This window comes from Nyctereutes procyonoides, unplaced genomic scaffold, assembly GCF_905146905.1.
Source record: "Nyctereutes procyonoides isolate TBG_1078 unplaced genomic scaffold, NYPRO_anot_genome, whole genome shotgun sequence".
Taxonomy (NCBI): domain Eukaryota; kingdom Metazoa; phylum Chordata; class Mammalia; order Carnivora; family Canidae; genus Nyctereutes; species Nyctereutes procyonoides.
In genome coordinates this window covers 55565843-55578863 of record NW_026575126.1, presented here as the reverse complement: position 1 = coordinate 55578863, position 13021 = coordinate 55565843, and the positions used below count along the sequence as shown (strand labels likewise).

Here is a 13021-nt window from a genome sequence, read left to right as displayed (position 1 = left end):
AGTGTCTGCCTTCACCTTGGGTCATGATCTCCGGGTTCTGGTATTGAGCTATTCATCAGGCTCCCTACTCGGTGTGAAGCCTGCTTCTCATCTCCCTCCGCCGCTCCTCCTGCTCATGCTCTCTCTTTCTCAAATAAATAAATAAGTCTTTAAAAAAAAAAAAAAAAAAAAGGAAACATGCAGAACAAATTCAAATTCAAGACCATTTTGTGAAACAGTTGTCCAGGGTTCTTTAAAAATGTCAATGTCATGAAAGAAAAAACTTGAGGAATTGATTTTAGATTATAGGAGACAAAAAAAAAAAAAAAGAATGGCAACTAAATGTGACTGCACAATCCTTGATTGGATTCTACAGGATGACCAAAAAAAAAAAAAAAAAAATCAAGGACATTACAGAGACTATTGGGGAACTTTGAACTTGAGCCATAGCAGATAAAGGTATTACTTCAAGACTAAGTTTGAAAAAAAAAAAAAAAGACTAAGTTTGATAAGTTGTATTGCTGTCCCTATTCTGTTAGGGACAAACTCAGTACTTACGTGATGAATGCAATGGTACCAAGTGTGCTCTCTTTAATGCCATAGCCAATTGGATGTTTCCTTAATAGCTGGAAGTTTGCCTAGAGGTAGAAGCAGTGTAAGAATCCTTATCATACACCCAAAGCAGTAGAGGCATGCTGAGCTCAAAAGAACCTGTGCCATCACATCGAATTAATGATGACAAAAGTTAGTTTCAGGGTATCATCTTCATCTGTCCTATTATTTTGAATCTTACTAGTTTTAAAATTGAAATGATTTTTTTTTAATTGCGGTGAAATATATATAATGTAAGATTTACCATTTTTACCATTTTTAAGTTTATGGTCAGGCAGCATTAAGTACATTGGACAATTTGATTAACTATCACCATTATCTGTTTCTAGAACTTTTTTAATCATCCCAAGCAGAAACTGTGTGCCCATTAAGCAATAACTCTCCATTCCCTTCTCCCCCATGCCCTGGTATCTTTTGTGCTGCTGTCTCTACATTTTCCTATTCTAGATCCCTCTTAGAAGTGGAATTATACAGGGGCACCTGGATGGCTCAGGTGGTTAAGCATCTGCCTTTGGCTCAGGTCGTGATCCCAGGATCCCTGGATGAAGCCCTACATAGGGCTCACTGCTTAGCGGGAAAGCTGCTTATCTCTCTCTCTCTCTCTCTTTCTTCCTCTGCCTCTCCCCACCACTTATTCTCTCTTTTTCTCTCTCTCTCAAATAAATAAATAAAATCTTAAAAAAAGTGGAATCATACAATATCTATTCTTTGTGTCTGGCTTATTCCACTTAGTTTTCAAGGATTATCTGTTGTAGCAGATATCGCAATTTTCCATTCCTTTCTTACGGCTGAATGATTTTCCATTATATGTATCTACCACATTCTGTTTATTCCCTCATCTGTTAATAAGCACTTGGATCACTCCCACATTTTGGCTATTGTGAATAATGCTGCAGTGAACATGGGTGTACAAAAACCTATTTGGATCCCTCTTTTCATTGGTTTTGAGGTATATATCTAGGAATGGAATTGCTGGATCATATCATGCTGGATATGATCATATCATATCATATCATATCATATCATATCATATTGTTTAACCTTTTCAGGGACTGCCAGACTGTTTTCCACAACAGGTGCACCATTTTACCTTCCCACCAACAAATTTGTGAAGGTTCCAGCTTCTCTACATCTTTGCCAACATTTATTTTCCTTTCCTTTTATTTACTTATTTATGTATTTTAAGGTTGTATTTACTTGAGGGAGAGAGAGAATGAGAATATGTATGGGTTGGGGAGGGGCAGAGGCAGAGGGAGAGGGAGAGAATCTCAAGTAGATTCCCCACCTGGGACTCGATCTCACAACTCAGAAATAATGATCTGAGCCAAACCAAGAGTTGATGCTTAGCTGACCAAGCCACCCAGGTGCCCAACTAAACTTTTTTTCTAAGAGTTTTATACTTTTAATGTTTGGGTCTGATTAATTTTGACTTAATTTTTTTTTTTTTACTTAATTTTTTGTAGTGGTGCAAAGTAAGGCTCCAGTGTTTTTCTTTTGCATGTAGATATCCAGTTTTCAGAGCACCACTTGTTGAAAAGTCTGCCCTTTGCCCATTGAATAGTCTTGGCACTCTTTTAAAAATCATTTGACAGTGTATGTGACAGTTTCCAGGCTTTCTATCGCATTGGGCTGGCTATATGTCTGTCCTTAGAGCTGCTGCCACACTGTTTTGATTAGTGTACCTTTGTAGTAAGTTTTGAAATCTGGAAGTGCAAGATAGCCAACATTGTTCTTTTTCAAGATTGTTTTGGCTATTTGAAATTCCTTGAAACTCCATGTGAATTTTTATAATGGGCTTTCCTATTTCTCCAGAAAACATTTTTGGGATTTCAATAGGGATTGCCTTGAATCTGTAGATGGCTTTGGGTAGTATTACCATCTTAACAGTATTAAGTCTTCCAGTCTATGAACACAGGATGGTCTTGACATTTATTTGTATCTTTAATTTTTTTCAGCAGTTTTTCATTATTTTCAGCATATAGGTCTTTCAGCTGTTATTAATGGTATTATTTTCTTAATTTCCTTTTTGAGTTGTTCATTGGTAGTGTATAGAAATGCAATTGATTTTTGCTTGTTGATTTTATATCCTATAATTTTGCTGAATTTATTAATGTTAATTTGTGCGTGTATGTGAATTCTTTTGGGTTTTCTACATTACAAGATCATGCAGTTTATGGAGAGAGATAAGTTTTTCTTTTTTCCTTTACAGTTTAGATGCCTTTTATTTCTTTTTCTTGTCCAGTTGTTCTGGCTAGAACTTCCAAAACTATGTTGAATAAAATGGCATATTTGTCTTGTTCCTGGTCTTAGGAAGGGGAAAAACTTTCAGTATTTCATTACTGAGTATGATAGCTGTTTTTCTTATGTGGCCTTTATCATGTTGAGGAAGTTCTTTTCTATTCCTAGCTTTTTTTTTTTTAATTTTTTTAATTTTTTTTATTTATTTATGATAGTCACAGAGAGAGAGAGAGAGGGGCAGAGACACAGGCAGAGGGAGAAGCAGGCTCCATGCACCGGGAGCCCGATGTGGGATTCGATCCCGGGTCTCCAGGATCGCGCCCTGGGCCAAAGGCAGGCGCTAAACCGCTGCGCCACCCAGGGATCCCTATTCCTAGCTTTTTGTTTTTGTTTTTAGATTTTATTTATTTATTCATAAGAGACACACAGAGAGAGGCAGAGACATAGGCAGAGGGAGAAGCAGGCTTTCTGCAGGGAGCCTGATACAGGACTTGATCCTTGGACCTCAGGATCACGAGAGCCAAAGGTAGACACTCAACCACTGAGCCACCCAGGCATCCCTCTATTCCTATTGAGTGTTTTTTTGTTTGATTCATTTAACTTTTTTTTTTTTTAACAGTAAAGGATGTTGAATTTTGTCAAATACTTTTTTTCTGCATAAACCGAGATGGTCATGCGTTTTCTTCCCTTGATTTTCTTAATGTAGCATATTACATTGATTAATTTTTATGTATTGAACCATTCTTCATTTTAGAGATCCATCCCACTTGGTCTTGGTGTATAATCCTTTTAATATGCTTGCAGAATTCAGTCTACTATTATTTTTGGGTATTGTTGATTGTGTATTTATAAGGAGAATAGTCTGTAATTTTCTTTTAGAATCTGATTGGCTTTGGTATCAAATTAATGCTGGCTTCATAGAATGAGTTAGAAAGTGTTTTGTAGGGCAGCCCCGGTGGCACAGCGGTTTGGCGCCGCCTGCAGCCTGGGTTGTGATCTTGGAGACTCGGGATCGAGTCCCACATCCGGCTCCCTGCATGGAGCCTGCATCTCCCTCTGCCTGTGTCTGTGCCTCTCTCTCTCTGTGTCTATGAATAAATAAATAAAATCTTAAAAAAAAATTACCTTAGAAAGTGTTTTGTATTAGTTTGCTAGGACTGCCATAACTAAATATTACAGACCGAATGGTTTTAACAGTAGAATTCATTTTCTTATGGTTCTGGGGACTAGAAGTCCAAGGTCAAGGTATTGGCAGGGTTGGTTTCTTCTGAGATCTCTCTTGACTTGCTGGTGGCAATCTTCTCCCTGTGTCTTCTTTTTATGGGTGTCTGTGTCCTGACTCCTCTTGTTATAAAGACACCAGTCAGATTAGATAAGGGTCCACCCAGATGACCCATTTTACCTTAATTGCCTCTTTAAAACTCCTAGGTCCAAACATAGTCACATTCTGGATACTGGGGGTTTGGACTTTTTTTTTCGGGGGGGGGGTTTGGACTTTTAACATGAATTTTTGAGGAGACACAGTTCAGAATATAGAATGCTCTCCAGTGTTTTTAGAAGAGTTTGAGAAGGATTGGCGTTAATTCTTTTTTTGGCGGGGGATGTTAATTCTTTTAATGTTTGGTAGAATTCATCAGTGAAGCCATCTGGTTCTCAGTTGTTCTGGGTTTTTTTTGCTAGGAAGTTTTTGATTACTGATTCTGCCTCCTTCCTACTTAGTTATAAAGACTATTTAAATTTTCTCTTTCTTCTTCAGTTACTTTTGGTAAATTGTGTTTCTAGGAATTTGTCTATTTCATCTAAGTTATCTAATTTATTGGCATATCCTTCATCATAGTGTCTTATAATCCCTTTTATTTCTGTAAAATTGGTAGTAAATGTACCCATCTTCATTTCTGATTTTATTTTATTTTTAAAGATTTTATTTATTTATTCATCAGAGACACACACACAGAGAGAGAGGCAGAGACATAGGCAGAGGGAGAAGCAGGCTCCCTGCAGGGAGCCCGATGCGGGACTCGATCCTGGGACTCAGGATTACGCCCTGGGCCCAAGGCAGGTGCTAAACCTCTGAGCCATCCAGGCATCCCTCATTTCTGATTTTAGTAACTCAAGTCTTCTTTCTTTTCTTTTCTTTTCTTTTCTTTTCTTTTCTTTTCTTTTCTTTTCTTTTCTTTCTTTCTTTCTTTCTTTCTTTCTTTCTTTCTTTCTTTCTTTCTTTTTTGTCAGTCTAGATAACAGGCTTGTTAATTTTGTTGATCTTTTCAAAGAACCAACTAGTTTTGTTGATTTTTAAAATTCACTTTCTGTTATTTATTTCATTTACTTCTCCTCTGATCATTTTATTTTCTTCCTTCTGCTAGCTTTGGGTTACCTTTCTTTTTTTTCTTTTTCTTAATGTGTACAGTTAGGTTACTGATTTGAGATATTTCTTCTTTAATGTATGTGTTTAAAGCTACAAAATTCCCTCTTAGTGTTGCTTTTGCTGTATCCCATAACTTTGGGGAAGTTGTGTTTTCATTTTCATTCCTCTCAGGGTATTTCCTCATAAAATTTTGAGTTTATTGATTTTATAGTTTTTAAACTTGCACCTCTTTTGGCCGTAGAGTTACCTAAGATTGGCCTTACATCTTGTTTTCATGTTTGTACATGTTTAAGTTATAATAAAAAAGCATTTGAGAGGCACCTGGGTGGCTCAGTCAGTTAAGCATCTGTCTTTGGCCCAGGTCACACATCAGGCTCTCTGCTCAGCGGAGAGTCTGCTTCTCTCTTTCCCTCTGCTCCTCCTTTTGCTCTGCTCTCTCTCACTCTCTCAAATAAATAAATAAAATCTTTAAAATAAAAAAACTTAAAAAGTTAAACATTTGACCAACACAGGGGAGACTGTGAGAACTACTCTCTAAATGTACTGCGTACATTTTTCCAGGTTTGTCCAAGAAATCAATAGTATATAAAACAGGAAAAAAAAAGACTTTTTAAAAAGATTTTTTTTATTTATTAGAGAGAGAGAGAGAGAACACAAGCAAGGGGGGCAGGAAAGGGAGAAGCAGGCTCCCCACCAAGCAGAGAGCCTGATGTGGGGCTTGATGCCAGGACCCTGGGATCATGACCTGAGCAGAAGGCAGACACCAGCTGAGCCACAGGTACCCCAGGACTCTTGGTAAATAAGTAAATCTATAATCTTTTTTTAAAAAAATATTTTATTTATTTATTCATGAGACACACACACACACACAGAGATATTGAGAGAGAGGCAGAGGCAGAAACACAGGCGGAGGGAGAAGCAGGCACCATACAGGGAGCCCAGTGCAGGACTTGATCCCGGGACCTCAGGATCACGCCATGAGCCAAAGGCAGATGCTCAGCCGCTGAGCCAGCCAGGTGTCCTGTAAATCTATAATCTAAAAGGCCCTGGATACACTCTTCCTGATGGTCCTTAGAATAAAAGACAAATCCATCTTTACTGAAGATCAGTCTCACGGGGTAGAGGTGGTGGTGGACTGGTCTGTACATCTAGCTGAATGTCCTCCGACCCTGACTCAGCGACTTGCTCTTTATTTTGTTCCCCATCTGCCACACACTCCCAGTTCCTGCACTGTTATCCTCACTGTCCTCAGTAGCCATCTAAATACTACCGGTGATAGATTTGAAAAGAGGGGGTTGGGATCAGTAATAGACATAAAGTAGCTAATCGTCCTGGACAAGTTGCAAGTTCTGCCAGTTACTGGGCTTTCTGAGCTTGTTTGAGTTGGGGCTAAAGAATGCTTGGTGCTTCAAGCTCTTGACCAGGCCAGTTTCCAGCTGTTGGAGACATTCCTCTGAGAGCATCCAGGAGACTGCTTCTTTAAACGGTATGCTCCTGCTTGGTCCTGTGTGCTAATGCGTTACTCTCTCCTACTGCAGGTTTTCAAGAACCCCCACGAGGTGGTGACTGTGCTGCTGATTCAGACTCTGGGGGCCTTGCTGCCCACTCTACCTGACTGCCTCAGCTCCGGCGTGGAGAGGGCAGGGCCTGAGCTAGAGCTCCTCAAGCTGCTAGAGTTCTATGACGCCACCGCCCACTTTGCCAAGGGGTTGGAGATGGCACAGCTCCCCCACCCACGTAAACATTCCTTCTGGCTTGTCTTTACTTGCTCTTTTTGAAGCTTCTGGGGCCTGGGTTTACTGTCTTTTCAGATGACTGATTTTATAGAATTGGAAGGGATCTTTGTCTTCCTTCTTAGCAAATATAGAAGCCTTTTCCATGAAAGCGTTGCCATTATGGAAATGGTTGTTACCTATTGTGTTAACCAGTCCCAGTGCTACTAGGGGCTCTGCATGCTCTGGGGAAGTGACGGGCACTTTGGCAGGGGCTTAGAATTTGAAAGAGGTAGCTGGGCACCAGTGGCCTTGAATTGGCAGCAGGTTACATTGGGAGGGTAGAGTCCTCTTCCCTTTGAGGCATCATAAAACCTCAGACCACTCAACCTAAAAAGTAAGTTGAAGAGAACAAAGAGGTTAGAGGAACTTTTTGTTGGGACATCAGCAAGTTTTTAAGGGCAGGGAAGGGTTGTGTTGGGACTAAGGGTGGTTATGGGGGAAATGGACCTTCCCCAGCTGCATCTGGGAGCACAGCACTCCTAATTCCCATTTAGGAACACAGCAGTGGTATGTTACCTGTATCCCTGGTTAAGTTAAAACCATCATAGACTTTTAAGTAGCACAGATCTCGTGACACATGCTGCTGTCAAATCAGGAAATCACTTCAGGAAGCTTTGTTCTGCCATTTGGCTGCTATGTGTCACTAACTTGGTTTATTTAATAGTTATTCTCTTTAATTACATTTGTGTATAATTACTTTGTACATTCCAGGGAGTGTTTATTGTTCGAGTTACAGATGATTCATAGGTGTTTTGGCTCACTCGCTCGGCAGGTCTCAGTTGTGGGAGAGGCAAGGGGGATGTGGATAGCTTCCAGAGGACCAAGATGCCATGTCCAAGTGGCTAGAGTGTAGGACAAGCTACCTACTAGAGCAGAGTAGAATGAAGGTAGGGCAAAGGACAGGCTGCCTTCCTCCCACTGTTGATAGATATTCTTGAAGAAGAGAGAGCCACCTTCCAAAGAATCAGACATAGAAGTGCTTTGTTAGCCAACCACAGAAACTTAGATTTTTAATGATTCCTGTTGAGGTTTTCCAAAAGTATTTTTTAAATGTAAAAAGATACTTCAAAAACACACAAAAATAAAAATAGGTACAAGAAAATAAAAATGATTCACCACCTTTGCACTCAGAAACACTGGCAGCCTTGTTATATTTTCTCCCAGTAATTCCAATATAAATACACATTTTCCACAAATATATATATAAATATATACACATACATATCTTTAAAACTGGTATATATAATCTTAAATTATCTTTTTTTGCTCAATATAATTAGCATTTAAAAATGTCATTAAATGTTTTCCCAAGACATGGTTTTTAATCACTTGATAACTATGGCTTACTTTAATTTTTTTATCCACCACTATAAATAGAAGTATTATGAACAATCTAACATTAATTTTGAGCCCCCAAATTTTGCTTATTCCTTAGGATAAGTTTAAAAATTACAGTTGTTAAAAAATGAACATTTTAAAGATGTTTATCATATTTTGCTCTTTAGAAAGTTTCTCCCTATTTTCCTGTCTGTCAGGAGTGAGTGAGGGCACCCATCCCTCATGCCTAGATGCTCTAGATGCTCCTGTTTTTTCCCTATAATTGCCCGGTTCTTAGACAATTAATGATATTTCATTTTGATTTTTCATTTCATTGATGACTATCAAGTTTTAATTTACATTTAAATTTTTTTTTCTCTTCCAAATTGCTTATTCTTTTGCCTGTTTTTCTTTTAGAGGGTTTAATCTTTTTCTGGTCAATTTATAAGAGCATTTTATTTAAAATGATACATATATATATCATTAAATACATAACAGAAGGCAACAAAGTACATATTATAAAAATTCATGATAATCGAAATCTATAACACAAATTGAAAGTCTCCTATAATCCCAGCTTGCCAAAAATAACCACAGTTAAAAATTTGGTATATCTTCCAGAAATAAACTTATGTAATAAGGATTTTATTCCCATTGTTTATCAAGTATGTTGGCAGGTATATTTTCTAACTTTATATTTTGCCTTTAACATTTTTTCTATTTTAGTAACTAATGCATGTAATAATTAGAAATATATAAAAGATTATGCAATAGGAAAACTAAATTTTTAAGATAATTTAAGTTGTTTTTTTTTTAAGTTGGTTTTATAATTAATAAACAATGGGTATCCATTATAGAAAAACTAAAAAAAACACAAAGAAGGAAGAACATTCTCCATCTGCCATCTAGAAATAGTATTTTGTGTTTTATATGTGTGCAGATTCTGTATGAATGAGAGTATCTCTGTATCCTTAAATATTTTTAAAAAAGATTTTATTTATTGATTAGAGTGTGTGCACGTGCAAGAGTGAGCACGAGCAGGGGAAGGGGCAGAGGGAGAAGCAGATTCCCCAATGAGCCTGATGATGATTCAGGGCTCCGTCCTGGAATCATGACCTGAGCTGAAGGCAGACGCCTAACTGACTGAGCCAAACAGGCGCCCCTCCTTTAAATGTGTTTTTAATAGAGTATATTGTTATTTTTATCAACCCCCCCAATTTAATATTGCCTCAATAATGTCGCCTAATACACAAATTTTTCCATTTGTTCCACAGAAGTCTTTTTTTTTTTTTTTTTGTTCCACAGAAGTCTTTATAGCTACTTCCCCACCTCTGCCTCCATTAAGATCAGTTAGTTGGTGCACATTGTATCTGGTTGTCTTATCTCTTTAATTTCTTATTCTGAAACAGTCATCTCTTTTTTGTCTTTCGTGACACTGACCTCTTTGAAGAATACAGGGTAATTTTCTAATAGAATGTCCCATATTCTGGAACTGTCTGTGATTGTTCCCTCAAGATTAAATTTAGATTAAATATTTCGGCAAGAATGCTACATATTTGGCATCACATCAGGGACACATAATGTCCAATCATTGGTGATGGTTGGATTAATCACTTGGTAGGTGTATCCACTAGATCTCTCCATTACAAAGGTACCTCTTCCTCTTTGTAATTAATAAATAATCCATGGGGTGATGCTTTGAGCCCATAGGAATAACTAATCCTCAGAAAACATTTACCCAGTGACTTCAGCATCCATCAGTAATCCTTACCTGAATAAACTTTTACACTGCTGATTATAAAGTGATTTCCTAATTCTCTCTACATCTATTTGCAGGCCTTTTATATTATAAAGAAGATAGTTCCCTTTCTGTCCCCACTTTTTAAGTTTTTTATATATAAGTAATTTCTACACCCCATGTGCTGCTCAAATTCAAAACGTTGAGATCAAGAGATCAAGAGTCCTCTGACTGAGCCAGCCAGTCGTCCCCTTTGCTCACTGTAATATCACTGTAAATCCATGGATTCTCTTTTATTCATTGTGTTAAAATTTATTATTGCCATTATTCATTTTGATGCTCGAATTATTTCAAATTTGGTCAGTGGTTGCCCCTTCAGGCTGCCTCTTTGATTTTTTTGTTGTGTCCCCACCAGTCTTTGAGTGCTTTCTTGCTGTTGGGCACAAACTGTTCCAGGAACACATACCTTCCCTGCCTCAGACCTGCATTTTCCCAAGGAGCCTGGTTTCTTCTAATGGAAAATAGTATTTAGAACAAGGTCTGGACACCAAGAGTACCCATTGTTGCTAGGTTTCTAGGCTCTTTTGCTGGATAGAGCTAGGAAACACTTATTTCCAGTTTCTGCTGATTGTTCCAAATCAGATCCACTACCATAAATTTTTACTTTCTGACTTACCAGTTACATCCCCCCTTTTTTAAAAAAATTTTTATTTAAAGATTTTATTTATTCATAGAGACAGAGAGAGGCAGAGACACAAGCAGAGGGAGAAGCAGGCTCCATACAGGACGTGGGACTTGATCCCGGGTCTCCAGGATCACACCCCAGGCTGCAGGCGGTGCTAAACTGCTGCGCCACCAGGGCTACCCCAGTTACATCCCTTCTTGTACAGTGAGAACTCTGATTCCTAACTGAGTGTGTGTGTGTATGTGTTTTATATATGTACACGTCCAATTATTTTTTCATGACTGCTTCATGGGTAGGTCACAACATTTAATTTATTCCTTCAACTGCAAATGGAGTAGTCCTGGAATGTCACATGCTGAGATTGCTATGCTGAGCAAAACCAGACTGCTGTCATACAACATCTGTTCTGGTGGGAGATAACCAGATGATCATAGTAATGGGTGTATAATTACAAATGAGGTGAGTACTTCGAAGAAAAGCAGAGTGGTTCTAGAGGAATATATGAACAAACAAAGCTGACTGAGCCTGGTGACTTGAGCTAGATGAGTCCTGAAAGAAAAAATGGGAGGTGACCAGATGCAGGAGGATAAGGGAGAACAGGGTCCTTCCAGACAGAAGCACCATCTTGTGACCGGAAGGGAGCCTTATGCTTCTGAGGAACCAAGAGAAGGCTGGAGGCCAGGGCCATTGTGAGGGAGGAAAGGCTGGGGCAGTAGTCAATAAAAAGAGAAGGCTTTTATTGAGTGTTACCACATGCTAAACACAGATTTTATGTAGTCTCCACCAATGCCTTGTAAGAATGACGCCATTACTAACCTCAATTTATAGCTGAGGAAATAGGCATTGAAAGTTCTATCATGGGATCCCTGGGTGGCGCAGCGGTTTGGCGCCTGCCTTTGGCCCAGGGCGCGATCCTGGAGACCCGGGATCGAATCCCATATCGGGCTCCCGGTGCATGGTGCCTGCTTCTCCCTCTGCCTGTGTCTCTGCCTCTCTCTGTCTGTGACTATCATAAAATAAAAAAAAATTTAAAAAAAAAAAAAAAAAAAAAGAAAGTTCTATCATCATACATGGCCACACAAGTTAGAAACAGGGGAGCTTGGATGGAAACGCCTTCACTCTTTGCTGCCTCCCTCTTCCACCTTCTGAGGTCAGTGCGTGTGGGTCCTTGCAGGCTAGAGAAAAGATTTTGGATTCCAGCTGACCCACTCAAAGACCAATTAGGAATATGTCAGAAAGATTACAGGAGGAAGCCTGAAGGGGTAACCACTGACCAAATTTGAAATAATTTGAGCATCCAAGTGAATAATGACAATATTGGATCATAACACAATGAATACAAAAGGAATCCAGGAATTCACAGGAATATTATATTAAGGAGAGCAAGAAAGGAAGATCTCTTCTTTATAAAAGAAAGCCTGCAGATAGATGTAGAAGGAATGAGATAAGTAGAAAACCACCATTTAATAATGAGCAGTGTAAAAGTTTATTCAGGCAAGGATTATCAATGGTTGCTGATGTCACTTGGGTAAGCGTTCAAGTTAAAAACTGAATTGCTATGTCCTGGAATATGCCCATTTCAATACTTGATACAATCATGCTTTTTTTTTTAATGTAGTTGAATATAGGAATCTTTGGAATGCCTTATATATGGGGTATCCTGTCCATAAAGTCCTGGAAAAGTGTTTTTCCTACAGAGCCCTTTCTTTGTAACACTTCTGGAACTTGGCCTTGGCTAGAGTTATCATTTGAAGGGATTCCTAACAATAGTGGGTTATGGGAAGAAGCGAGTTGGTGTCTTTACTAGTAGTCTAGACAAATTATACACAGAACCCAAATTCATCAAAATATTTACTGAAGTGATTGCTGCAGCTTCTATGAAAACAAAAGCAGATTAACAAAATATAGTCACCCCTGAGATGAAACCAGCAAAGTTCCAGTACATTACCTTTCACCTGTTGTTTGCCAGCAATTTCAGACTCTTTGTTCATTATTGATTTTAATTTTTAATTCCCTCAAGATGAGTACAACCTGGTGAAAGTCACAGAACTGGTGGAGGCTGTGTATGGTCCATACAAACCCTACCAGCTGAAGTATGGTGACCTGGAAGAGAAGAACGTCCTTATCCAAATCAGCGCGGTGCCTTTGGTAATGTCACAGCACTGCCGGTGGCCAGTGAGGGGTCATCTGGTTTGCCAGCCATGGGGTCGGGGGTGGGATGCACCCGAGAAGGTGGAGAATAGCATCAGACATGCAAAGAGTGGGAACAGGTATGCAAAAAACAGGCTCTAAGTACCTTGTGGACTCTTGTA

General features: G+C 38.8%; 1 protein-coding gene across 4 annotated transcripts in view; it reads left to right on the top strand.

The window, feature by feature from the left end:
- The window catches only part of COG7 (component of oligomeric golgi complex 7), an 82925-nt gene that overhangs the window by 25629 nt on the left and 44275 nt on the right, over positions 1 to 13021 (top strand). For all 4 annotated transcript variants that reach the window (XR_008666493.1, XR_008666494.1, XM_055341129.1 and 1 more), the window contains exons 7-8: positions 6733 to 6931; positions 12730 to 12857. Coding sequence is in view for 2 of the 4 variants with exons in the window: in XM_055341129.1 (XP_055197104.1) it covers positions 6733 to 6931; positions 12730 to 12857 (327 nt within the window). In the remaining 2 variants the exon portion in view is untranslated. The remainder of the gene's footprint in view (positions 1 to 6732; positions 6932 to 12729; positions 12858 to 13021) is intronic.